At 39.4% G+C, this 27,912-nt stretch overlaps 1 protein-coding gene across 1 annotated transcript; it reads left to right on the top strand.

Moving 5' to 3' along the window:
- Positions 1–104: 104 nt before the first annotated feature.
- psme4a (proteasome activator subunit 4a) lies at positions 105–27,699 on the top strand. Its single transcript, XM_026189313.2, has 47 exons — positions 105–775; positions 1,901–2,041; positions 2,230–2,346; positions 4,917–4,961; positions 8,152–8,301; positions 10,651–10,714; positions 10,813–10,887; positions 11,178–11,300; positions 11,424–11,516; positions 13,004–13,269; positions 13,404–13,590; positions 13,668–13,757; positions 13,863–13,927; positions 14,239–14,389; positions 15,497–15,595; positions 15,671–15,740; positions 15,869–15,936; positions 16,047–16,262; positions 17,260–17,417; positions 17,533–17,628; positions 17,785–17,840; positions 17,958–18,014; positions 18,128–18,183; positions 18,357–18,455; positions 18,580–18,642; positions 18,723–18,818; positions 18,955–19,086; positions 19,174–19,383; positions 21,167–21,303; positions 21,506–21,559; positions 21,647–21,776; positions 21,896–21,977; positions 22,073–22,226; positions 22,374–22,443; positions 22,543–22,668; positions 22,752–22,904; positions 23,131–23,235; positions 23,322–23,413; positions 23,504–23,635; positions 23,748–23,956; positions 24,056–24,141; positions 24,257–24,385; positions 24,683–24,838; positions 25,867–26,029; positions 26,131–26,264; positions 26,346–26,486; positions 26,597–27,699. The coding sequence occupies exons 1-46, from the start codon at positions 579–581 to the stop codon at positions 26,478–26,480; spliced, it is 5,487 nt and encodes a 1,828-aa protein (XP_026045098.2). The 5' UTR covers positions 105–578; the 3' UTR covers positions 26,481–26,486; positions 26,597–27,699.
- The last annotated feature ends 213 nt before the right edge of the window (positions 27,700–27,912 follow it).

Genomic DNA, 27,912 nt, shown 5'->3' with positions numbered 1-27,912 from the left:
GAGTCATCCTGTTTGCTAACAGTTTATAAAAATAACTAACGGAAATGGGGGTTGCTGGGAATCGTAGTTCTCCCTTTGAGGTAGCGGATATGACGCATGTGTTGTGCAGCGGGTAGCTGGGTGTCGTCCGCAGTCTCCTTTGCTGTAGTTGGATGAATCAGTCGACGTTGACAGTCAATGGGATATGACAGTGCTTTTGTAGTACGCCGCTAACTTTAGCTAGACCGTTAGCTGGCTGTCAGGTCTTTAGGAGTGCGTTAGCCGAAAGAGAGGATTTCCAGTGCCAAGGCATTTTTGAACAAAGTTGTACAATTCGTCCGCCTTAATATCTTTATAAGATGACGCTGATGATGTTTTCGGCTAAAGGAAGCTAATTTAACTTAAGCTAGATGGCTAGCTACCGTGTCATCAACTTGTGAATGTTATAACTTAGTCACTGTGCGGGCCATAATAACCTTATTCATTGGAGAGTGTAGCTAACTAGCCGTTGTATTAGCCGGGTAGCATTACAGCGTGAAGTGAAAATCGAAACGAAGTTAAAGTAGTGCTAGTGAAGCTAGCTAGTTTTAACCCGTAGAATGAAAAAGACACAGCCTGACACATTGGATTTTATTCCTCAAAAAGACATCGTATACAACAAACTTCTGCCGTACGCGGACAGGCTAGACGCTGAATCCAATGATATTTTGAGTAAGATAAAAGGAAACTTGGGCCGAGCTGTTCAGCTTCGAGAGATATGGCCCGGTGTCCTGTTTTGGACGAGGAAACTTTCCACGTAAGTAACACTAATCTCTAATGTCCTAATGTAACAGTTGTTGCTCACTTGGTAATGTTTGCAACATTGAGCCTATTGAGAAGTAACGCAAACAACATATATTTTACCACTGTAACTCGTAAAGTGTAAAATGCGGTGTGTTTATTATATAATACGCCGAATTGTTTTGTAGGAACTGTGCGCACACTGATCAGTCAAACCGAAAACTTAGATTTGTTTTGCGTGTTTTACGAAACACGGTCGTTTCCTCACGGCCTGCTGTGCTTAATTACTTATAAAACGCTACACAGCTTTGAATGCCCGGTAGCTACAGTCTGTCGGGCATCTGATTAGGGACGCTACGGGTTTCATAATCAGGCCAGTGTCAAATACACAACCTGACCCAGACAGAGCGGCACAGTAGTGGGTCATTTAATTGCTGTTCTGCAGCTGACATTTTTATTTTGAAGCAGCGAGTCAGATGACGGCTCACCAGATATCGCAAAATTTAAATTTTATGGTTTCCTGTCAAGCTGCCTCAAAGGCGGCCCTTGTGCATAACCACCTTTTGATATGCATTATAATAGTTTCAGATCATGTTTCAGTGGTCCACGTGGCTTTCTGTTGAATGTTTGTGCCAAGCTCTTCAGGTGAGGACATATATGGTCTTGCTTAACTCAGTACAGTGCATAAATATGACATTTAACATTTAACCCCCAGATTTCACCAGCAAAAAAATATTGTCGGTATGGATAGTTGATTACATTATGCTGTTTGATGTTGTTGTACGTGGTTGCAGGCCTGCTTTAATCCATTTCAGTCCCAAAAGCTGGCTCATTGCACTTTTCAGGAGTGACTCACTGCCGGATCAGGCAAACGGAAAGTTGACTGTTATGCTGACCCAGATTCGGTTTACCAGTATTTTTGCACTTAAAGATTGATTAAAAAAAACATTTTCATTTTAAATTGTCTACAAGCTTTATTCAAGTGTAGTATTTATTTTAAATATGACTTTTCTTAAATTATATTGATTATATTGATTACCAAGTTCATTACATTCTTGTGTCTTATGCATGTAAACACTTTTGACCTCTTATTATCTGTCCTGAAACTGGAGTCATTTTCCCACATTCTCTTCTCCTTAAGGTACATGAGACTGTATGGGCGCAAATTCAGCAAAGAAGACCATGTGCTGTTTATCAAGTTGCTCTACGAGCTAGTGATGATACCCAAACTGGAGATCAGCATGATGCAGGGCCTTGCTCGGCTTCTTATTAACCTCCTCAAGTAAGATTGGTTCCTGTCTGGTTTACTCAACAACTTGTACAGATGTGTTTTTGGTTTCTCCAAGAGTGAAGTTACATTTAAACATGCCGTATGCTCACCAGTGATGATTTGTCTGGTGAAGACTGCATGATCAGGTAGCTTTTGCGTGTTTCTCAATTTCTATACATATGTCATCTTCATCTTAACAGGAAACGAGAACTCCTGTCAAGGGAGGACCTTGAGTTGCCATGGAGACCGCTGTATGAGCTATACGACAGGATTCTTTTCTCAAAGACGGAGCATCTCGGCCTCAACTGGTTTCCCAAGTATGCCTGTGGTTTTAAGTGAAGCCTGCAAATGTTGTTATTAAAAAAACAAAGAAATGAAAACTGTGCTTAAACTTAGAAATGAGGTATACTTTTTGGTTTAGCTGTTGAGTCAGATTTCACAAATTAGGTGGGATGTTTTTTTTTAAAAGCAGCAGAAAATGTGCTTTAGGCAACATTTATTTCACGGTTAGTCTGAACTGCACATATGATAGTCAAATTGCACTGAACAGCTCCTTCACCTCTACATTGTTTTAAAATATGTGATGCAATCATCTTTATTAATCCTTCTTTGTAAAAAAAGCAACTATTTCCTATTCACAACCTCTTTAACACAGCACTTGACCAGCTATGTGGAGATTGGAGGAAGTCTGATTCCCTCCAACTCTCCTGCTATTTGTTAGCCAACTTTTTGTTGCAGTTTTTGTGTGCGCAGCAACGCTGTCTCAGAAAAAGAATGTCCTGAAATGTGCATTATCATATTTATTGTTTTAAAATGACTCATTTCTCATCTTTCTCTAAGTTGGCCAACTCTTCACTCTGCCTGCCAGTGACATTGTCAAATGGAAGGATGTCTTAAAAAGAAAAAAGCTTGCTCCGCGACATCACAAACTGGCCGTTAGAAGTCAAATTTTTACTTTTTTCATTTCATAACTTCAGTAGACTGTTTCCCTGGTGTTGACATCCATTTATTTATTTTTCTCAATTCAAATTAAAAGGGATCCCTTGTGATAGTTGCTGTTTAATTCAAATTATGGCCTGGTTATTTTCAAACAGACTCGGTTTGTTATACCTCAGGTGACAAGCTTGTCATGTTTTATACCACGTAATGTTTGTTTTTACCAGGAACTATAGCCGCTATGATTTTTACAGTTCAGCATGACTTTAGAGATTTTACAATGTTGGTCTGTCCTGTGCAAGACGTTCCTTGTGAAGTTCTTAGCAAGCAGTGCGAGGTGCTCTTTTAGGGTGCTATGGGAACATTGCTACTTTGCTAGCAAAATGCTTTCATATTGAGCCAATGTAAGCAAGCTGCTTTGGTTGGTCAGCTAATCCTTGTCCAGCCCATATTAATGCACACAAAAGATAATATGTTGTATAAGTTGCTGCACAAGTAATAGGCACTCTTGTGTGCTGAATGTTTTTTTTTATGCCTTTGTCTCCTTTTACATTCAGTTATCTACGGCCTCGTTCATCCTCTAAACACGTAATGATAAAATTGGTTCAGAGGTGGTAAGGATAAACATTTCTCTTTGTGTTTTTTGTTTTGTTTTGTTTTTACTTTGAATTCATCCTTTGAGACACCATGTTGCATGTGAAAGTAAAAACTGGACACCCCATATGCAGCTTGTGAGAGAAGGAAAAAAAAAAATCAGGAGTTAATCAATGTTAACATTTCACCCATATTGGAGACTGTCGCACTGCAGCTAACAAATTTTTGTATCATTCTACTCTTCCCGATAGCAACCATTAGCTCATATTAATAGATGATTCTTTTATTTAACATGTTTTCTTAAATGCTTCTAATCTTTCATGTTATGTTATGATGGCATCAGACTTTGATGACCATATTAAGATGTAGTACAGTTTACAGTATTTATGACACATTGTGAAGCATTCATTATGTTTTATGCTTGACTTTAGTTTCATTAACTCATAAGCTGTCTAGCTTTTTGTTGTTTTTCTTGTTACACATCCCCACTCTAACCTGTTTTGAAGTCCTTGGTTTACTGAGCAGCATTTTCAAGAGTCTAGACGTTTAGGAGCCCAAGTTCTTATAATTTTGTTTTTAAAACTATAAACATTTTTTCTAGTATTTGTAGGTTATATAGCGTGGTCCTTACCACAGAGTGCGCTCACTCACATTTTTCTGCTGTTGGATTTGCATATTTTGGGGTTTTTAGCTGGTGTGTTGTGGGCTTACAGTGTAAACAGTAGATCAGTAGGTTGCAGTTTGGCTTGCACAGCATCACTCATAAATGCGGCTATCGATTAAGAATTAAATCTGTCAGCTACAGCTATCTAAAGACTCGAGTGATGCAAAGACGGATAACAAGCTGTTGAGTGGTATTTTTCAACCAGGCATGGTTTGACTTTGCATGTCAGTAAATAGATGGGATTGTAGAAAGGAGCCTAAGAACTCTGGTTATATCACTCTCTGTCATTCAGTCTTTATGTAAAGGTAATCAAGTCAGGAGTTTTTAATTATTATTTTTTAAACTAGTGGAAAATTCGTAAACGACGCTAATGTATCATATTTGTAACTCTGTTATGTAAGAGTTATGGTGGTGTCAGTTAGAAACAGATTAACATGTACATCTTTATTTTGGCTTGAACCCAGTTAGTAAGCTCAGACAGTACAGGTAACATTTACTCTGCTTGTATTGTCACTATACACCGACCTGTAAACTTTCCTTTTTCACAGCACGTTAGTCAGATGTGTCAAGAAGTTTCTGTGTGCATGCAATTAAACTGAGATTGCACTGATGTGAAAGCTGATTAACTGTAACCAACATCAGTCTTTTACTGACAGCCTAATAAAAAACTTTTCACTCCTTTTTTCATTACAGCTCTGTGGAAAGCGTGTTGAAAACACTTGTGAAAAGCTGCAGACCGTAAGTACACCTTAATATATCAATTCATGAATGTCCTCATTTTACCTTGTCTTTGGATTCAGGAGTTTAATAGTACTGCAGATGTTTGGTTTAATAACTGCGTGTCAGTCAGAGAATCTCTTGTTTATATGCATATTGCGTTTCTTAACCCTTTATTTAAAAGTTGGGCAAAGAAGCTCTATGTTGTGTCATTTTATTATTGCAAAGCTTCAGGTTCACCAAAATAGTACACTTGCAGGTATCTTAGGTGAGCACTAGGATTCGTCCTTAAGTTTGCACTTAGGCAGATAATCCTATTATCTTATCTAATTCTGTCTTGTGTGAGAGTTTCCTCTTAGTGTGAGAAGCGAGAATGATTTGTGGTTTGCTGCTGAGACGCTGTGGATCAGCACTGAGGGAGAGGGAAGGACACTTGGTTTTGTTTTATTAATTTATTTTCCCCCAGGATCACCAGTGAATACAAAATCACAGAGATGGCTAGGTGACCTGAAATAACCTGCAGAGTTTAAATAAACGCAAAACAGACCATGAAAATCCTCTCGGGTCTTTGACCCCTGTGGAACCGTAGGATTTATCCTAATAGCTAAAAATGTGCCAGGTGTATGACTTGTAATCTCCCATCTGTGGGACATTGTGCTCTAACACTGGAATTTCAGTAGCTGCTGCTTGTGTGTACTTGAGTCACTTGTCTGTAATGTGAGCACAAACATGGCAGATGATGTCAACGAATAGATACCCAAATGAAGATAATGGTTCACAGTTGAATGCTTTTGCTCTGAAGCCATATAAAGTCTTATTCGGTACTCTAATGGTATTCTGAATAGTTAGAATAATGAGGAAATAAAATTTATATTGATTTATTTTTCACATGTAAGCATATTGCTCTCATGTAAAGAAAAAAAAATATTGAATGCAGGATTTTTTTTCCCTGGCAGTATTTTTACAACGTGATATTTTCTGTTTTAATGAAGAAAAGTACTTTGTGTGCTTCTACAAATGGCAGTATTGCTACAGAAAACCCCCAGAAAACAAAACAAAGAGTTTGCCTGGATTTCCCAAATTACCAGTTCGGCCCCTGTACTCTTAAATTTGATTTTCTGATCGATAATTCAGAGAATACTTTGACCATTTCAGGCAGAACTTGTGATAAATGGTCACCCTTACATGCAAAAATGACTCCTTAAAGTTGCTGTAATGTGCATTGTCAGTATCAAATCGTGTGACTTGACCACACCTATGAATGTTTAATTCTCTTCTCCGCTGTTCCCAAGAGTAGCCTGTGTATCTGTGTTTGTGTGGTTATCATCAATCTGCTCCTGTCCTGTCTGGATTTGTATTAGCAAAAATGAATGAGAGGCAAATGTCTGAACCTTACTACAGATTAGAATTCTTTTCTTACATTACAACGTAATAAAATGTATTCAGCAATTAGAAATAAGAAATCATATTCAGCATCAGGCAAACTGTTATTTATAATGTTGATAATTTCATAATAGATGCATCTGAATTCGCTTAAGTAGAATCAGCAGTGTTGAAGGTTATTATTATCAATCAATCAATCAATCAAAATTTATTTATATAGCACATATTAAAACAACAGTGTTGACCATAGTGCTTCACAGTCAATAAAAACATGAGACAGTTAAAACAAACAATAAAAGAGGACAACAAACAATAGGTAACAACGCAACAAGCTAAAACAGCCAACTACACAGAATCAAAAGCCAAAGTAAAAAAATAAGTTTTAAGACGTAATTTAAAAGACTGGATAGACTCGGCAGTGCGAATATGAACGGGGAGGTTATTCCAGAGTCTGGGTGCCACGGATGCAAAGGCCCGGTCGCCTCTCGACTTCATTCGAGTCCTAGGTTGTGCTAGGAGCCTGTGGTTGGACGATCTAAGTGCTCTGTTGGGATTGTATGAATGGAGTAAATCAGAAAGATAACTGGGCGCTAAATTATTCAAAATATTAAAAGTGAACAAAGGAATTTTAAAATCTATACGATATTTAACAGGGAGCCAATGTAATTTGGCTAAAATTGGAGTTATGTGTTCATGAATTCTCGTACCTGTTAAAAGACGCGCAGCTGCATTTTGAATTAACTGGAGCCGGCAAAGAGAGGAGTGTTGGAGGCCCGAGTAGAGGGAGTTACAGTAGTCCAATCTGGATGTAATAAATGCGTGGATAAGCTTTTCAAGGTCCTTTAAAGGAAGGAACGGCTTTCTTTGGAAATCTGACGCAACTGGTAAAAGCTGTTTTTTACCACAGTGGACACCTGTTTCTCGAGTTTAAAAGAGCCATCCAGGAACACTCCGAGGTTTCTTACAGTGGACGAAAGATGGCTAGCGAGAGGGCCTAGGGCATCAGCTAACTGGTCTAGTGGAGTGTGACTACCAAAGACTATGATTTCGGTCTTATTCTCGTTCAATGTAAGAAAATTATGTGATAACCAAATTTTAACTTCATGCAAACAGTTGAACAGAGGTTGCAAAGAAGCAGTCTCATTGGATTTCAAAGGTAAATAAATCTGGATATCATCGGCATAACAGTGAAAGGAGATGTTGTATTTACTAAAAAATTATCCCAAGGGCAACATGTACAAAGAGAAAAGAGCAGGACCGAGCACGGACCCTTGAGGCACACCACAATAAATAGGGGCAGAAGCCGAGGAGTGTTGCCCAATAGCAACAGAGAACGACCTCTCTGAGAGATAGGATTTAAACCAAGATAAAACCGTACCTTTGAGACCAACAACATGTTCCTACTTAGTCTAGTCTTAAGTAATTCTGACCCAGGCTTTGTTTCATTGCTGGTTTTAAGTACTCCTTAGAAGTTGTCAGTCTCCAAACCTGATGTACACGTTCAGGCTGTCCATCTTTGAACCACACTTTAAGCTCCTTTGAAGGTTGAGATGTTTCATCTGTTCATATACAGTGACTGGCCATTTTATTAGGTACAACTGTGACTGGCCGAAAACTGAAAATGTAAAAGTTTGTTGGTTCTAGTTGAACTTGTTGTGTTTTTGGATTGCATATTAAACATTTCTCCAATAAAGTGGATGGTAGTGTATTTTTATGAGCAATCATGTAAATGTTGGTGGTATTGTCACCATGTGTATATAATAATAATAAAATAAAAAAATAAAAAAAGCAAAACTCTGATTTTGTTTCTCTCTCTACCTTTGTGCAGGTACTTTTCAGAGGCGGCTACTCAGGAGATGCTGGATGAGTGGAGACCACTCCTTTGTCCCTTTGATGTCACCATGCAACGAGCAATCAGCTACTTTGAGCTCTTTCTACCAACAACTCTGCCTCCAGATCTGCATCACAGGGGCTTCAAGTATGAAACCTCTTTTATTCTCTTACATGTACACTGCTATTCAAAGTTTGATGCGACATCAAAGAGAAAGTAATCAAAAATGAGCTATGATATTTAGCAGTATGTCTACACAGGCCTACACAGTCATGTGTTCCAGTGGCAGATTGTGTTACGTAATTCAATTTATTAAAAAACGTCACCAGTTACGCTGGCAGTCCTTGTGTTGATAAGGAAAGATTTGCACTCTTCTTTCAACTTTAGCTGCTTGACTTTATGAAGAATCAGCCTTTGTATGTGAGGGGAGGAAAAAAGCTTTTCTTCTGAATAAAGAAGAGATGAATGGAAAGACAGAGTCAGCCTTCTGCAAAAGTAGAGGGTCCCGATACAGATGTCATGACTGCCACTCAGAACTGGCAGGCATAATGGAATAAGTGACTGTGATATGCAAGGGGCGTTTCCCATAGTGAGACATAGAAACAAGTGCTATAAAAGAGAACAGAGGCACAGTTTTTTTTCTATCCTAACCAACTGCAGTGAGACATATCGACTCTTTTTTTAATACTCTGTATTTTTAATGCTTGTTTAAAAAGGATTTTTTTTCAGTTCATTACTATATTAGCCATGTCCTGTCCTTGCACATTATTTTTATTATTATTATAATAAATGATAAATCTCATTGAGATTTAGAACTTTTTTTTAAGCAGATGTGTACAAAAACAAAAATTAATACGATAAAAGCGCACATTATAGATGCAAATGAAGAAAAACATGTTAAAGAGTAGTTTCAGTTAGGCAAACCTTTAAAATGTTTCAGTGAAATCAGAATCCAGTTTAATTAAAGAAGTGTAAAGATTTTTCACCAGCAGTAACCATTACTGACTATTATCCTGACTTTTAATTAACAATGTTTAAGAGTGCTGAGGAGATGCCATCTGTTCGTCTAAAGCGTGCTGCACTTCTACCAGGGCAATAAAAAATCCATTGAACATACTATTAAATTAATGTTTTAATTTATATTAGGAAAATTTATCATTCATGCACAGCATAAGTTTGGGCAGCCTGAAGCAAGATAATAACGCTAATGAGCTTTACTAAAGCTTTAGCTTTAGCAAAGAAGTAAAACTTTGTTTTTGCATACACCAGCTATAACACCATCAAGATGTCAACCTTCTGTTTCATGGGTACTGAGTAGCTTTTACCGCATTATTGCCCCTTATACACAGCATTAAACGCTGTTTGGTTCGGCAGTATTCTTTAGTGCCCTTTTACTTGTAAAGCCTTGTTTTGTCTTAATTAAAACAGTGGACTCCTTTAAATGAAGAAATGTTGGTTAACATAAACTATGTAAGTCAAAAGAAGACCTGGAAAACTGAGGATTAAATTGCTCATTTGCTAATCAGAGAGACAAAGTAGGACTGCAAATAGATCAGCAGAAAGTGACTGTAATATTGTAACTAGTGGTGGGAGTGATCTCCTGAGGTTTGTGTGACAGCCACAGATAAAAGGATGATGATCCACATGTTTAATTTGGCAAAGATTTTACACCAGACGCCCTTCCTGGTGCAATCCTCATCATTTATCCGGGCTTGGGAGCACTAGGAGTACTCCAGCACTAGGAGTACACAGATTTGTGGTGCTGGGTTTCATAAAAGGAAAAACGGAGTCCACTTAAGTTAGCTCCCTCTGAATTCAGATGTCAGTTGGTCAAGAGCTGAAAAACTGTCTGATACAACAGGGACAATGATCTAAAGAAGGCCTAAAAATCCACCAGGAACTCTTGTCAGAGCCACATATTAAAGCTTTTGGCCTTCACAGCCTCTTGACTTAAAAATATTTGAAACGGTGGGGTAGATCTCAAACTTGCTGTGTGCTTAAACTCTGACATCTTCAAAGAGGAGCAGTTACTAAGTGCAAACTCATGGGTGCTTCTAACTGCTACAATAATATTTTCGAACCAGTGGATTGAGAAATGGTTAATTCATTCTGTCTTTGCCATGGGGAGTTATGTTACTTTTGCTGTTTCCAACATTTGTGAATTGACATAAATGTATATTTTTAAACCTGTAATCAAATTTAATTTGAACAGCTGTGCAGTAGATTGACTGACCCAAACATGGAAATGAGTTTTAAATTATTAATGCTCACCAAATTACAAAGCTCTTTGTAGGACAGTTATAAATAATTCAAGATTATAGAGTTAGAAGATAAAACACTACCCTACATTGTTTTCTGCTTATAGTAAGGGATTCACATCATGTTTAACCAGTGCTCCTCTCCCTCTGCCTGAAGCATACTTTCATTGGTCGGTTAAATGTCACACGTGTGTTATGAACTTGAAAGATTTATTTCCTGATTTTGCTTTTCTGACAGGTTGTGGTTCGACGAGTTGGTCAGCTTATGGGTATCTGTGCAAAATCTTCCGAGCTGGGAAGTTGTAAGTGGATGAATGTATAATTTTTTTTTTCCATATGTACAACATTTTTTTTTTTTTTTAACCTTTCTTATTTAACATGTCGTCATACGTCTTTGCAGCATCTGGTTAATCTCTTTGCCCGCTTGGCCAATGACAACATTGGCTACATTGACTGGGACCCTTATATTCCTAAGGTTTGTTGCTCCTTCCCACTGCACATTACACAACTTAGCACTTGCTTGTTTTTGAGGATTTTGGCACATGCTCCTATGTTCTCTGGGTTTGTATGTCATGTCTATTGCTGGTTATCAAGCAAACAAACTATCAGGTTTCTTTGTTGAGCTTGCTTTCCTTCTTGCATCATGTTTGCGTATTTCCCCGAAGTGATACCAGTATCTGTCACAGATAAACATTCAAAGAACTTGTCAATATCCAGGTAAACACACAAACAATATCCCTGCTAATTTTGTTTGTCACATTGCAGATTTTCACAAGAATTTTGAGGAGCTTGAATCTTCCTGTTGGGACCAGTCAGATGATTGTACCACGATACGTCACCAATGCCTACGACATCAGCCATGTGGTGCTTTGGGTGTCAGCCCTCCTGGTTAGTTTGTAGACCATAAATCATATTATGTTACAATATACCATATAATTTACTGCATTTACTGTACAGTTTGCAATTAGGCATATGTGATATTCTCAGTGATATTCACTGTACCAATTTCAGGGAGGACCCAGCAAGCAAGCTCAAGCTCAGCTCAGTGGCCTTTTCAACAGTATTACATCCTTCTTTCACCCGTCAAATCATGGCCGGTGGTTGGTGAGTCATTTCTTCGTACTTTTGGATGACTGGAACTAAACAAACCATAAATGTAGACTAGCTCATTATATCAACGGCTCAAACTAGCTTGTAAATGGAGAATATAAAAATATATAATATATTTTATATATAATATATATAAATAAACTACTGCTACAGTTAAAAACCTTTTAGTAATGAAATATTAAGAGTTGTGCTCTCAAATTGAGAAACTCTCCTTCGTTAGAACTTAGTTCAGCTTAGTTTAGTATAAATAGCAACAAAAAATAACCCCACAACATTTTGCTCGGCTCAGATTGGTACATGCAAATACACGACACCATGTTTTTATAACTGAAACCTTGTTACTACAAACTACCTGGTGGCACACATGGACCACTAAATACAGAAATCTGTCCCAGTAAACGACCTAAGCTTGCAGAACTTTTGTGTTTACATTCTGCCACACACTAACTTAAATTACTAGTTCAATTCAGAGTCTGCAAACTCCATACTTTTTGTATTATTTTACCATTGATGGTAATGCAGGATAAGAAAAAATCCACGTTTTCAATACAGACAGTCTGAAAGTGTGTTGAACTGTTGATGGTTAAAAACAAATTAAGACATTCTTTAACTTCTTGTCTTAATAAGTGAGTTAAAGCTGTTGTATAACATCTATCATACTAAATCAAAAGAAATCTTGAGTCATGTTGTTTTGATTTCCTTCAGTGAGTGTGATTACATCACTCATCCAGCTTGGTCCAACTATAATTCCAGCGTCAAATTAACAGGGACAGGGGGAATAGTTGCATATCTTTTTCCAGGAAGCCCCCTGAATCTTTTTATGGATTATGTCAGACTCTAGTTCAGAAATAACAGCAGGACACGTGAATGAGATAGCTGTGATACTATTAAAGGTCACTGGCACCCGGGTCACATGCCTTTCTGTTTTGAGGATCCTGTCTTTAATCACGGCAGGTAGCAACATGTCCTGGTACACAAACCTTTGTTTTGTTTAGGGCATGAGTATGTGTATTTAAGGGTGCTGATTGCATAGATGTGAGATGTTGTTTTATTACACGTAAACACTGTTTTGCAATCAACTAAAAAAAGAGTAGCAGCGTGAATCAGCTGACGATCTGGTGGGATGGGAGACCGAGAGTTGAAAAGTTTGACAATCACATGACTGTACTTTGTTGTTGTTGTTGTTTTTGTGAAATTTCACTTATACTCTTCTGATTTTTATGGACCTGAGCTCATGTACAAACATATAAAAGTGTTTTAGTATTATATTGTATATAACATATAAGATGGAAAAATCATAATGGCAGCATTGCTGTGAGCCAAAAAGCTATCATGATCAATAAATCCTCAGCTGGTATGTTCATGATGTCATCTTCTAACAGCACCTTCTACCTTTCAATTTGTCCAGAGTACATGGAAGCCCCCCAGTGTCATCTCTTTGTCATGCATCTATCTTTCTCCCCCTCTGTTTGCATGCGCAGATGAAGCTCATGAAACTGCTCCAACGTCTCCCAGCCAGCGTGGTTCGGCGGCTTCACCGAGAGCGCTATAAAAAGCCCACATGGCTTACACCAATACCAGACAGTCACAAGCTGACAGAGGAGGATATCACAGACTTTGTGGAGAGTATGATGCAGCCAGTTCTGCTGGCCATGTTTAGCAAGACGGGCAGTCTCGATGCAGCCCAGGCCCTGCAGAACTTAGCGTTAATGAGGCCCGAGTTGGTCATCCCCCCTGTGCTAGAGAAGTAAGTTTGTACTGAAGTAGAGAATCCAAAACGAAAATTTGGCCCTGATTGTGCTTCAGAGTAATCTATTAAAAAAAATAGACTACATTTTGTGATGAAAACAAAAGACTGATTGTTCCCTCGCTTTGCCACAGAACATACCCTGCTTTAGAGACTCTAACAGAGCCCCACCAGCTGACTGCTACTCTGAGCTGCATGATTGGTGTGGCACGGAGCCTAGTGTCAGGTGGGCAGCGCTTTCCTGAGGGGCCCACTCACATGCTACCCCTGCTCATGAGGGCTCTGCCTGGCGTCGACCCAAATGACTTCAGCAAGTGCATGGTGGGCACCACTGATGTTCATCTCTGTTATTGCTGAACTTCCTAAAACTGACACAAACTTCATTCGTGTTCCTACAGATCACATTCCAGTTTATTGCTACGTTTGTGACTCTTGTGCCTTTGGTGGACTGTTCGTCTGCCCTGCATGAACGAACAGACTTGACAGAGGTGAATTTCTGTTTTGTTTTTTTTCTCCATCTTTCTGCATTTAAATCAAAAGTGTTACATCATCCTTACGTATGACTTCTGTTCCTTTTTTTTGGCACCTTTAAGGTGGAGAGAGAGTTGTGCTCAGCCTCAGCTGAATTCGAAGACTTTGTGCTTCAGTTCATGGACCGGTATGTGCAACATTAATACAAAACTGTCTACATTAAAGGAGAGAAACTGTTCAGCAGCAGTACAATTCTCCATTGTTGGGTCATAGTTCCCATTCGGTATTCTTGTAGTCAAAATTTAGTTTCATATCATGGCAGAGGAAGTTAAAATGAGTGTGGTAACAAATTAGAAAAATTATTTTCCTCTTTTCTTAACAAATAACTAGATATACTTGCTCTTTATAACTGATTTATCTATATACACCAGGAGTATTTTCTATATTCGGTATCTATTTAAACATTTTTTTTCTTTTTTCTCATTTTCCCCTGCATAGATGCTTTGCCCTGATAGACAGCAGCACTCTGGAACAGACCCGAGAGGAAACAGAAACTGAGAAAATGACTCATCTGGAGAGCCTGGTAGAGCTCGGACTGTCTTCAACCTTTAGCACCATCCTCACACAGTGCTCCCTGGACATCTTCAAGGTTAAGACTCAGTCTCGTCTTTTCATGCTGTTACTTGTACATAAACAGTACTATAGAAAAGTCTAATATTGAACAAAATGCTTTCTAAATAATGACGTGAGTGTGAGATGTCTGAGAGCATGTTTTGGGTCATTGTCAAGTTGGATAATGGATTTTGGGGCATTGTTTGGTGAATAAGAATTCAGTCATTTATAGTGAATTGAGGTTTGCGTTTACCTCAACTGCAAGAAGGCAACAAGTATTTGTTTTAAAAGCATATTTATATTTGATTTAAAACTATGATTGATCAAATTTCTGGAAGAAAGATGCCCCTATATCTCCTATTAAAGTTGATGCATTATACTCAGCCCATCCTATAATTATTTCAAATTAAATACCTTCTCTGATTTGAGTTCAGAGGCATCCTTTGTTTGTTTTGTTTTTCTTAGTTTTTAATTGAGCTTTTATTGTGAAGCATTTACAAGCTTACCACGTACAACAACATCTGGATGGGAAGGATGACATAGTGACGAGGATCTGAATGAATGAATTAAGCAGCCTTATTTTGTCAGTTTGGCCCACTTAAATGTACCTGGCATGTTATTTGGAAATATCTAAGTATATAACAAAATATAGCAATGCAAGTTTGTCTTGCTTTAAACCAACACATTTTTATCCAGGGGCTTCTTTTTATGCTCCTTAGCTGGCCCTCAGCTTACCATCTGTCATATGTTATAGTTAACTACACCCTAGACATCATCTGAGAGGTGGCTGATATCTGACTTATTAACTGATTCTTGCTATTAAACAATGACAGTGACTGATGTTAGTGGGCAATAGCAAATCTTTGAAGCTTTGCTCAGGGCTGAATCTTCAAAGACGGTTTAATTATGGCTTTAAGTTTCGTTACTTTCATTTTCCTCAAAGGTGAGGGGAAGAAAAAAAAATCATCATTCAGCTAATGGAGGCATTGTTGTTTAGAACATTGATATCTGCCCCAGAAATTCACTATTGGTGCATCTCTGCTTCTAATTGACTGTTTTGGTATCTTTTATTATTAATGAAAATATGTTACGTGTTTTTACAGTATTTATACATATGAACACATTTGTCACTTTGTTTTAATAGGTGGCTCTAGAAAAGGTGTTCAACTTTGCAACCACGAACATCTTTGAGACTCGTGTAGCCGGCAGAATGGTTGCTGACATGTGTAGAGCTGCAGCTAAGGTAAATATCATTCACTCAAACTCCTCGTGGAGCTCCTTAATTTATGTTTCATTTTCATTCTGCTTCTGTTTTCAGTGTCACCCTGCAGAGTCACTCAAGGTGTTTGTACCACACTGCTGCAATGCAATAAATCAAATTGCTGTCAGTAAGTAATGCTCACACAGGAATAGCCATATGTAGTTGATATTTCCAAATACCTGAATCTGGTTTTCCCTCCCTGAATTGATATTATTTACCTGATGCACCCCCCTTTTTTTTTTTTTTTTTGAACAGATGAGGAAGTGTTGAATGAAGAGGAGCTTGACAAGGAATTTCTGTGGAATCTCCAGCTGCTCTCTGAGGTGAATTGACTTCTTTATAATTCCAGTTAACTTATCTGTTTGCCAATTCCTTACTTAAATAATTCTTTGCCTTAACATTTATTTTACCTTCTTGCTGTTTGCACCTGCAGGTGTCTCGTGTGGATGGCGATAAGATCCTGCCCTATCGCTCTGAGCTGGTTCAGATTTTGCAGTTGACACTCCACCTCAAGTGTAAACAGGGCTACACTCTGGCTTGCAACCTCCTGCACCACATTCTTCGCTCAACAGCCCTCATCTACCCCACAGAGTACTGCAGTGTGCCAGGAGGTTTCCATCAACCAACTGGTGACTACCTACCCATTAAGGTACAAATACCAAATATGCTTTATATATAATACACATTAGTCTTTTTGTCAAGTGCATTTACTGTCAGAAACTGGCTTCAAAGACTACTACTATACTCAACCATTGAGTCAAGGTCAAAATCAGGCACTAGCAATTAGAGACATTTGTCCTTTAACCAGATAAGTCTTAGTGAAGCAATGACCTGGTTTGATTAATTGTCTACTACTTTGTTTAGTCCTTTGATCCTATTAAGTCTCTTCCTCTGTAGAGGCAGGGGTAGTAGATCGTTTGGCTGGATTAGTGTCTTGGACCATAGAGGAAATAAAATGACTCTTATGTGGTTACCAAGTTAAGAGCAGTTGTCAAGTGAAATGTGCTGTGTGCATCTGTTTTAACCAGTAATAAAGAAATCGCATACTGATGTCAGCTTTTCTGTTTATCCACTAAACACACAATTAGAGATATCAGTTTTTGGGTCAGTCAGTCTTCTAAAGAATGATTAGATGTTGTTTTTTTTTTTTGTTTTTTTTTTTTAACTATTAGTAGTGAACATCCAAGAAATAAAAGAAGATTTAATGTATGTAAATTAAAGTTTTTTTTTTCTTGAAAAATTAATTTTTTTTGTCTTTAGACCAAAGTTGCATTTGCAAATAGCACCTTAAGTTGTTGTAGCTACACATGGCCCAAACCAGAATAGAAAATATGAAATTCCTGTGATTTATCTTTCTTAATATAATGATGGTAGTGTATGTATATATGTCTCTATGTACCTTATGTCCTCCTTTACAGGTGTACCAATCTCACATGACCATCATCACATATAGAGCAAATATTAAATTCGATATTTTGACTTTTTCATGTTCATCATTCCCCCGCTGATGCATGTTAACCTTACGTAACTTAAATGTCATCAATATTTGTATCTGCAGCAGAATTTTCTTGATAAAGCACCGCAGGGCCATAGGGTGGGTTTTTGTTAGATTAAATAATAACTTGTTTGATGTTAATGTCGTGCAGGACTGGGGTCGACCTGGGGACTTGTGGAATTTGGAAATCCAGTGGCATGTACCCAGTGTTGAGGAGATCTCGTTAGCGTTTTATTTACTGGACCTTATTCTTCAGCCTGAACTTCAGCGCCTTAAGAGATTTGCAGAAGGCGAACAGGACATGAGCAGGTAAGGAACTGCTCTGCTGCCAGAGGTCACTAGCTGTAAACTGCATTTTTTTTTTTTGTTTATTTTGGTGGATTCTGTTTGTGATAGATTTGTGTTTGTTAATTTGTACTTTCAGAGATGATGTCCTACAGAGCCTCACCATTGTTCAGCACTGTCTCCTAGGAGCCGGGGGTCTGATGCCTCCACTGAAAGGAGAGCCTATCCCTGAGCTGTAATTGCTTTGATATGATCAAGAAAACCAGATAAACACATCAGTGATAGTCAATAAAATACAGGGGATACAGGGATCAGAGAAATCCTCACTTTATCTGCTTAATTTTAAATGTTAAACAGTTCTGTTTTTTTGTTTTTGTTTTTTTTCTCCCAGGGTTCATAGCATGGTGAATCTAGATGAGACCACCCTCTATACAGGAATGGAGTATGGTGTGTTAATCTCTTCTTAAGACCTATCGGAAGAAGTTTTTTTCTTCTCACATTAGATATAAATTAAAGGGTTTGTTGAAATATAAACTTACACTGTATTATTATCTCGACCCACAGATAAGTCCAGAGAGAACTACAGAGATGCTATCTGTAGTGTGATGAAACAGCTGCTACGTACGTTTTCACCCACTTATACCCCCTCGTAGGCTTGTGGTCCCTCTTTATTCTACAGCGACATCCATAACTTCACTGTTCCACCATCTGACTTCTGTTTTGTCTTCCTGCAGAATATATCCTGGAGCACTCAGAGGATGACACAAAGTCTCTTTTCTCCATCATCAAGGTGGGCAGCCAGTAAAGTAACAGCCAAAATAGAAAATACTTGCATTATATCTGTTTGGAAAGCCACAGTGCAGCATGTCTGAGTTGTTAGGTGTGGGATAATGTGTGGGCATCGACTATCATGGTTCCTGTCTCGCCGAACACAAATCAGTATTTTTGTCTGTGACGTTTTAGATTATCAGCGACCTTTTACACTTCAAAGGTTCTCACAAGCACGAGTTTGACTCCCGCTGGAAGAGTTTCAACCTTGTGAAGAAATCAATGGAGAACAGAGTAAGACTGCTCTTGTATATTTGTACTGCTGTTATCCTGGAAGAAGTCATAAAAAAAAGCACATTTTCAAAAGTTACAGAAGATGCACTAGTGACTGTAGTGACCTCACCCTTTGCATTTACAGCTTCATGGCAGAAAGCAACACATCAGAGCTCTTTTAATAGACAGGGTCATGCTTCAGCATGAAGTAAGTCATTCATAGAGTAACGGCATTGTAGGTTAGCTTTGGCGTTTTTGCATTTCTGACTTTGATTTTGTCCTTATCAGCTGCGAAAGCTGACGGTGGAAGGATGTCAGTACAGGAGCATTCACCAGGAACTGATGAGAGATCTGTTGAGGCTTTCCACAAGCACCTACAGTCAAGTGAGTTCTGCACGGCACCCTTCAGGAAAAGCATAGTTTACATTTTGTTAATACATTGCCAGTGTGATTTACTAGCTTACTAAGATTTGAGTAGTGTTTTGTAAATGATTAATAATTGAGACTTGTTGCCTTCCAGGTACGCAGCAAAGCTCAGAATGTGTTGTTCACTGCATTGGGAACCTACAATTTCTGCTGCAGAGACCTCATCCCCCATGTCCTCGAGTTTCTCAACCCAGACAACAGCGCTGTTACTCAGCAGCAATTCAAAGTATGGCAGTCAGCTTTGCACTAAAAATTCTTGAACAGTTATTTATATTTGTAGATTTATTTTAATACTGTATCTGTATTTCTCCAGGGTGCCTTGTACTGTCTTCTGGGGAATCACAGCGGCGTGTGCCTGGCCAATCTGCATGATTGGGAGTGTATTGCTCTGACGTGGCCTGCCATCGTACGGTCTGGCCTCAGCTCAGCCATGTCTCTGGAGAAGCCCTCAATTGTGCGGCTCTTTGACGATCTTGCAGACAAAATCCATCGGCAGTATGAGACCATCGGCATTGACTTCTCTGTGAGTTGAGTGTTAAGAATGCTTTCAAAAGTGAATCATGAAATGAGGTATTTGCCTTCATATAGTGGTAAAAGCACAATAGCTCAAAAGTTCCCATCTTGAACACAGATCAGATCTTTTACAAAAATGTGTTATATTTATGTTTGGGAAAAAATGCAAAAGGTTAGAGTTATATGATTAACATAGGCTTAAAGTGCTGACTCTTAGCTTTTAGTTGGAAAACTGACCAAACCATTGAGGAATTCCATCCATTTTAAACACACTTTCATATTTTCAGAGCTCAAACTTAATTGGGCAAATTAACATACTGATGACATTTTTACATTTTTGTCAAGAATCTTCGTGGGCAGTGACTTCCTGATATGTGACACAAGGGCCCCACTAAAAAAAGAGGCTCTTCTTCCTTTTTATGCTTTGCCAGGCCTTTCACTTCATTTTCAGTGCAGCATGTGAAATGCACTTCAGTTGCGCTGAGATCAGGTGACTGACTCGAATGTTACAGAACATGCCACGTCCTTACCTTTAAAAGTCCTAAGTTGCTTTTGCAGCATGCTTTGGATCTATTTGCACTGTAAGGCACTGTCCAATCAACTTTGCTCCATTTGGCTGAATCTAAGCACAATGTATATATCTCAGTCTGTTTCTGTCTTTTTTCACATAATTATTAATTGGAAGTTATACATATCGTGCCCTTCCCATGATGAGCTATTCCAAGTCTTCTCAATACAGTCTTGTTATTATAGTTCCGGTTGAGCTTAGGTTTCTCTTTTCAAAGAATGCTGTTCCAGAGCTGGTCTAGCCTTTTTAAGCTGTTTCTAATCTATCTAATCTGCCCTTTGTGTTCTTGAGACTGATTGCTCCATGTAAGAAGAAAGAACCTTTCAATTTGCTCTAATGAAGTCTGGATTCTTGGACTGTATATCCTGACAAGAATTTTCTTTATCATGGGAATAATCTGGCAGACATCAAAAACAATGATGATCTGTGGTCATCTGAGTCTTTTTACGTGTACTGGTTCCCACTTATGTATCTGGTGGATTTGTTTTGTATTTAATGTAGCATGGTGCACTTGAATTTGGCTATACGTTTTGGGTTCACAGCAACAATTTTCCAATGCAGATGCCAGTCATAGCCTCAGAACTTTTCATAAAACTTTTAACTGAATTGTTCAATCCCATGTAATTCCTCAACAGTTACTGGTTCAACCCCATCAGAAGCTGCACTTTAAGCCCTTTTTAATGACACAATAACTTTAACATGGTTTGGTAGTCGAAGGAATTAGAAGTTTTAATTTAACAAACAGTAAAAGACACTGAAAGTTTCATGATGAGGTCTAATTGAACTAGATCAGAATGTCTCCAAAAGTTGATTCTGTTCATCTGGACGTAGCGTTTTGCGGGAGAATCGTTTCGTCACTCATCCAAGATCAGATCAGAAGGCAAAACTCTGAAATAAACGCACATGTTGAATTTGTCCATGCATTGGAGGAGTTTTGAACTACACTGACCTTACAAAGGTCTCACTTAAATTTAAAAGCTTGTCTGGTAAAACAATTGTGATAATAATTAATTACTTACTGTTTGTCGTCATTATGAGGCTGACTCCAACACAGTCATTATGCATACCAAAGACAAGAGCTTTTATCTGCTGTTAGTCTGAGTTTACGGATTACTCCCTCCTTATGGGGAGTAATCCGTAAACGTGTCCTTTACACGTTCGGACAAAATATTTTTATAATTATAATTATATATAAATTGTGTTTTATCCTTTTCCATGCTGTTAGATCCCCGGTGAGTGCTGTGATGTGGCTAAACAGATTATGACTACTGGGAATCCTTTACCTAAGGAAGATGTTCCCTCTGAGGAAGAAGTAGCACAAGGTCTAAAGAGACAGGAGCTCAAGAACTCCGAGTCTGTCGGGTAAGTTTTACATCAACAAAAAGATGAAGATGACCATACCAACATCCTTGCAGTTGGAGCACGTGAGCAGCAACATAAACTTCTGAACACTGGTGTAACCTTTCTATTAAAATGCTGTTTTAATCTGCATTCACCCTTACTGTAAGCATCATAGGTTCGACAACAAAATGCATGTAAATAATTACATTCTACATTTTTGTAGGAGATACAAGCAGCTCATTGGCGATCTTCTGGACTCTCTCAGCAACGGGAACTCGTGGGTTTTTTTTAATGCACATACCATATATTTGTGCCAGTGTTTACTTATGACAGCCTCTCACTGTAGTTTTGTTTCTCATTCCAGACCTTGGAAGTTTGAACACATTGCAATAGGCTTCCTTTCTTTGCTACTGAGAGATGACCACCAACTCCCTCCAGCTGCTGTTTTGTTCTTTGTGAAAAGCCTCAACCATGAATCTCTCTATGTCCGTAAGGTGCGGCATACACGCGTAGGAACAGAGCTGTGATTTCTTTTCTTTTCCCAGCAGCATATAGATGTAGTACAGCCATTGCTATAAGGAGTTTGCTTGAAGTGTCACATTTTGTCCTTTAGGTGGCGATATCAGCTGTGGCTGGCATCATGAAACAAATAAAGAGGGCGCATAAGAAAGTCCCTGTGAGCCCCTTGGAGCTCTGTAAGCATATGTTTTTGTTTATCCCCCACTACTGTTTTTGTGTATTCTTACTGTTTCTAAAGGTCATCTCAAAATCTGGATTTTATCTTTGATAGGTGGCTTGAAACAGCTTAGTGGCACTGTAGCAGGGGATCGCACAGACAACCAGTGGCTTCAGTATAACAGCAGTACCCTTCCACGCACACAGGTGGACTGGGATCAGTGTGTGTTTGTAGAGAAAACCCATTGGGGATACTACTGCTGGCCAAGGTTATGATTTTATAATGCCTGCATTTCTTTGTGTTTTCCTTATGTGACTCTTTAGCTTTCATTCATTCATTTCTTTTGCTATCTGCTGCTTTAGCAAGAGATTCTCTTCCACACTTCTTCTTTTCTAACTTTGTAATTGTTCTCCAGAAACCTGATGATGTATGCGCCACAGGAGGAGCAGCCCACGCAAAACCTGGCCAGAGAGGAAATGACAGAGGTGCATACAAACAAGCCTGGGAAAAATATAACACACACAGTGGTGTGAAATCATGGTAACTGCAAGTGCAAAACTTTTATTTTCCGCTCTTCTTGACAGTGGGAACAGATCATCTTTGACCATTTCTCAGACCCAGTGTTCATTAACCAGTTCATTGAGTTTCTCTCACTTGAAGACCGTAAGGGCAAAGACAAGTTCAGCCCACGCAGATTCTGCTTGTTTAAGGTGAGGTAGTAGATTCAAAACCAAGGGGAAAAAACAGCTGAAGTGAATAAATGCAACTAATTTGCCTTCTCTTTTTCGCCTAGGGATTGTTCCGTAATTTTTCCGATGACTTTTTGCCTCTGTTTCGGCCACATATGGAACGTCTAGTGGCAGACTCCCACGAGAGCAAGCAGCGTTGTGTTGCGGAGATCATCTCTGGACTGATCAGAGGCAGCAAGCACTGGAGCTTCTCAAAGGTACAGCTCCAAAACAAGATGATCCTCATCATTCAGGTCTACAGACTTTCTGTATTTATCAAGCTATAACTTTGGGGAAATCCACATGTGGAGATTTTTTTGTTATTGGCATTAAACTACGTGTGGAGGCCATTTAAGTGATCGCACCACCACCACTCTTATTGTGGTTGTTTAGGTTAGTTATACTGTGTTAACATTGTCCTTGGTCATTCCATTTCTTCAACAGGTCGAGAGCCTTTGGGAGCTGTTGTGCCCATTGCTCCGCACTGCCCTGTCAAACATCACAGTAGAAACGTATGCAGACTGGGGTACATGCATCGCTACAGCCTGTGTAAGCCTTGTGTTCATTATTTTCTATCCTTCCACCTCCGTCAGTCATCGTACCATCCAAGTGATTGTTGTTTCTCACGCTGACAGGAGAGCAGAGATCCACGCAAGCTTCACTGGTTGTTTGAGATGCTAATGGAGTCCCCAGTCAATGGAGAGGGAGGCTCTTTTGTCGATGCCTGGTGAGTAAAAAGTTACATCTTTGAGGAGATGCTGATGCCGTTGTCGGTGGGACTTAACAATCTGACACTTGTAATGGTTTTTCTTTTCAGTCGTCTATACGTGCTCCAGGGTGGTCTAGCTCAGCAGGAGTGGAGGGTACCTGAGCTACTCCACAGGTTGCTGCAATACCTGGAGCCCAAGCTCACCCAGGTTTACAAGAATGTACGCGAGCGCATTGGCAGGTGAGACGCTTTTCGCACCCAGATTAAGCTTAAATGTGTCATCAAGTTATTATAAATTCGTTTGTATATCGTTTTTCTTTCATCCTCCCTCTCTACTTTTCTATCCTTCCAGCGTGCTCACGTATATCTTCATGATTGATGTCAACTTGCCATACACTCAGCCCACCACCTCCCCACGCATCTCGGACTTCACGGAGAGAATTCTGTTGCAGCTGAAACCTTTAAATGAGGGCGATGAGGAAATCCAGAACCACGTGATTGAGGAGAATGAGGTGGGAGTGCAGGATGAGAGGACTCAAGCAATCAAGTTACTCAAAACAGGTGGGTGGTTGATCTGTTGTCACTAACCAAATCAGTTTCTTTGTGAGACACACTCGACTGTGGCATTTATGAAATGATTCGTCCTGTGAATTTCTGCAGTGCTAAAGTGGCTGATTGCGAGTGCTGGTCGCTCCTTCTCCACTGCTGTTTCAGAACAACTGCAGCTGCTTCCCCTGCTCTTCAAGGTGAAATACTCACATTCAGTCTTAGCTTAGCTACCTTCGTCACTACCACCTTCAAGTTTTCTTTTTGTTGTGTTGTATACACTATAACATTTAACCCGTTGCTGTCGTGTTTCAGATTGCGCCGGTTGAAAATGATGACAGTTATGATGAATTAAAGAGGGATGCAAAGACCTGCCTGTCTCTGATGTCTCAGGGACTCCTCTACACAGAGCAAATCCCCATGGTCCTCAGTGTCCTACAGGAGGTAGGTCACCTGGCCGATGTGGCTGTCGCTCAGCTTTTTACCTGCATCACATAACACTGGGGTTTTCACTGATTATCACTGATCATAAAAGAAAGGTTCAGTGGGAAAGACAAAAGAATCAAAGGCATCTGATTATACTTAAATTTCTTTGACATTATGTAATCCTTTATCTGTCCATGCCTGGTATACTGTATTCATCATTGTTCCAATAAAAGGATTGCAAAGACAAACATGCTTATTGTGTACACCTGAAGTATGTTGCTGATGTGAGGCTGGCTCTGTTGCTGTGTGTTACAGATTGCTGGCAGCAGCTCCTGGCACGCTCGCTACACGGTGCTCACATACCTCCAGATAATGGTTTTTTACAACCTGTTCACATTCATGAGTGACCAGAAGGCAGTGAATGATGTGCGGGCGCTGGTGATAAAGCTGCTGGAGGACGAGCAGCTTGAGGTAACTTGAAATGTAAAGATGAATGCAGAAACATGTACCTGGAGTGGCATGAGCAGGAGCTGGAACCTAGCTTGAAGATAAAGAAACATGTGACTCTCGATTATGTAACACTCGCCAAGCAACTGGCCACTATGTGCTTGTTTATGCTAGCAGGCACTCGCACTGTCTTTCAGCTTCACTGTAGTGATTCAGCGCGCTCCTCGTGGCTCTCTACTCTCTTCCCCCTTCCAGTCCTTTAGCTGTTGCCATGGAAACCACAGGCTGCAGTAATCTGTTGCTATGGAGATAACGTTTCGGATTGAACGAGAGTGAAAGGGAGAAGGATGGAGTAGAGACAAAGAAGAAGTGGGGGATGGAATTTTTGTTTGGCCACTTAAAGTCCCCTGAGCCTAATTTATCGGCCTTAGTGATGCAATACGTTTGTCTTGTTGTATTTAAAGATGCCTGTCCACTGAAAAACACCGGTCTAAGACTGAGAACTCCATTGAGAATAGAGCTAAAACAACATGTTACGAAGCATTTGGCTCCCATTATAGAAAAGCACTGAGTCCCCAGCTGGCTGTTTAAGTCCAGGTAGCCGGTGTATTTCCTAATGGGCCACCCTGCTTCTGACCCCGATACTGCAGCTATGGCATGCCTGGTACCGTACAGTAGTCATCGAGGTGCCAGAGCTCATGTGTCAGTACATAAATGTACTTATGCTGTGCCAACATCGTTTTGGGTGGAAATATGAATTTGAACCAGTGTTGTTTGAATATGAAATTCTTAAAAAGCATTCATTCTTTGATGGAGTCACATGCCTCTGGGAGCACCAGTAATGATTAACACACAGGGGTCCAGGCATTATCATAATTGGATGATGAGTCTTAAGCCTTTTAAATGCATCAGTCGGTGGCCAGTTACCAGATGCAATCCTAACCCATTACCTATGAGCAAACGTCAGCTTTTTAATCTGTTACCTCAGTTGGATTGTTTTGTGTCTTGTAATTGGTGTTATGTCAATCTCATTTTCGGCCTTTGTTTTCTAGGTAAGAGAAATGGCCGCCACTACACTCAGTGGCTTCCTTCAGTGCAATTTCCTGTCCATGGATGCCCCAATGCAGGCACATTTTGAGGCTCTCTGCAAGACTCGCTTGCCTAAGAAGAGGAAGAGAGATCTTGGCTCTATAGTGGACACCATCCCATCGGCTGGTAAGGAACTTGCTAAGAGTTACCTACCAACCAAAGATTGTGTGGGTTTTTTCCAGTGTCATTTGAATTTGAATGGAATCGCTACTCTTGTGTGTTTGCAGACCTGGTGCGCCGCCATGCTGGTGTTCTCGGGTTGAGCGCTTGCATTCTTTCTAGCCCATATGACGTCCCCACCTGGATGCCCCAGCTGCTGATGGACCTGAGTGCTCACCTCAATGACACACAACCCATTGAAGTATGTGTGGTCAGCGATTAATCGCCATTTATTATGGCATATCCAAAAGCTAACCATCACTTCTGTGGCGTCTCCTTTTAGATGACTGTAAAGAAAACCCTGTCAAACTTCCGACGGACACACCACGACAACTGGCAGCAGCATAAGCAGCAGTTCACAGATGACCAGCTGCTCGTCCTCACTGACCTGCTGGTCTCTCCCTGTTATTATGCCTAAAACCTGGTAAAGAATTATTTTACACTGTTGCCAAGTCATTACTGTCCCTGACTGTATTGTCTTCATTTTAACTAACTTTTTACATTTAATCTTTTTTTGTGTTTCATTGGAAACAGTTTGGAACAGCTCCAGTCTGTGCAGACATCAGCCTACATTGGGGAGAGGACCTGAGTGATTGACTGAGATAATACACAACATCCCAGCAGCATCAGATGAAGAGTGGCACTCAGAAGGATTAAAATGTTGTGTATTTATGTATTTAGCTCATTTGCATTTCTACTATACTTAATATTTAAGGATCCATCATAGCAGGGATGAATGGCCTGCAGTTTGTAACATTACTGTACAGATTTTTTGTTTTCTTTTTCTTTTGTGGTTTGCGTGCATGTCCACGTATGTGTGCGCGCGCGTGTGTGTGTGAAGGTTGATGGATGCTTGAAGACATCAGCCGGTGTCCCACACATTTCTCAGGATTATATCCCAAGTATCAGCTCTGAGCCAACACATTGTCCAGTGTAGGACATACTCTATCTTCCAGCAGTGAAGTGTTTGGTGCAAGCCAGAGAGAACTGAACAATGGTCTCTTTAGTTTAGACTTACAACTTGCAACACACAATGTTTGTGTGGTTGTTTGATCTATATGTGGTTATATGCATCGTGTATGTGTATATCATGGTATAGCAAATATGCACAAACATTTATTTATTTACCTTTTTTTTTTTTTTTTTTTGAAGTGCTAAGTTTTCATTATTGTATTTTTTCTTTTCATAGAGAGTATATCTGAAATTAAGTAGATGGCTGAGCTGTGGGCAGCGGAGCCTGTTGTCAACTACTCCTGCAAAGATAGGGAGAGCACAAACTCCCCGCTGCTGTGCTGTGTGGATTGGAGCACAGTGAGATCACTCTTTGACGTGTCTCTGTGCACGAAAAAGAAAAACTGCCTGTCTATAATTATAACCCTTTCCTTTTTATCACAGGTACTATTTACTTTTTAACATAAAGTAATGACTTTGGTTTGCAGTATGGTTTCCCCTGATGACTTAAAATCAGCATTGAAGCCTTTAGTACCTCACTAACTAGAGTAGTGCCAAAACTGCAGTGAGTTTTCTTTCCCTTCTGTTTTTTTTTCTTTTTTCTTCTTGCTTTTTTTTTTTTTTTTTATAGATATACTGTTTGCTTAATTAAAGACAATAAAATGAAAAAATGTTTTTAACAAAAATCTGCATATGAGCGTTTTCTTTTTTGTCACATTTTTATTGGGATATCAGATACTGGACCAAAATTAAAAAAAAAAAAAAAAAATCAAAGTGTGCAGCATTAGCTTCAGTGTTGATATTTTTAGAACTAGTTTGTTCCAACATGCAGAACACTTGATCCCTGCTCACAGTGTTTCAGCTCTTTACAGAGGGGTTTGTGGCCCTGCTTGAAGTAT

Source organism: Astatotilapia calliptera, chromosome 13 (assembly GCF_964374335.1).
Source record: "Astatotilapia calliptera chromosome 13, fAstCal68.1, whole genome shotgun sequence".
NCBI lineage: Eukaryota > Metazoa > Chordata > Actinopteri > Cichliformes > Cichlidae > Astatotilapia > Astatotilapia calliptera.
The sequence above is the reverse complement of the archived record's forward strand: the minus strand, read 5'-3'. Positions and strand labels throughout refer to the sequence as shown.

What these genes read in the sequence shown, in the direction of transcription:
- psme4a (XM_026189313.2), top strand. Translation starts at nt 579, where the DNA reads ATGAAAAAGACACAGCCTGACACATTGGATTTTATTCCTCAAAAAGAC. An exon ending in TGTGTAGAGCTGCAGCTAAG is followed by an intron (nt 15,596 to 15,670) that starts GTAAATATCATT and finishes TTCTGTTTTCAG; the next exon opens with TGTCACCCTGCAGAGTCACT. An exon ending in GTGACTACCTACCCATTAAG is followed by an intron (nt 16,263 to 17,259) that starts GTACAAATACCA and finishes AATGTCGTGCAG; the next exon opens with GACTGGGGTCGACCTGGGGA.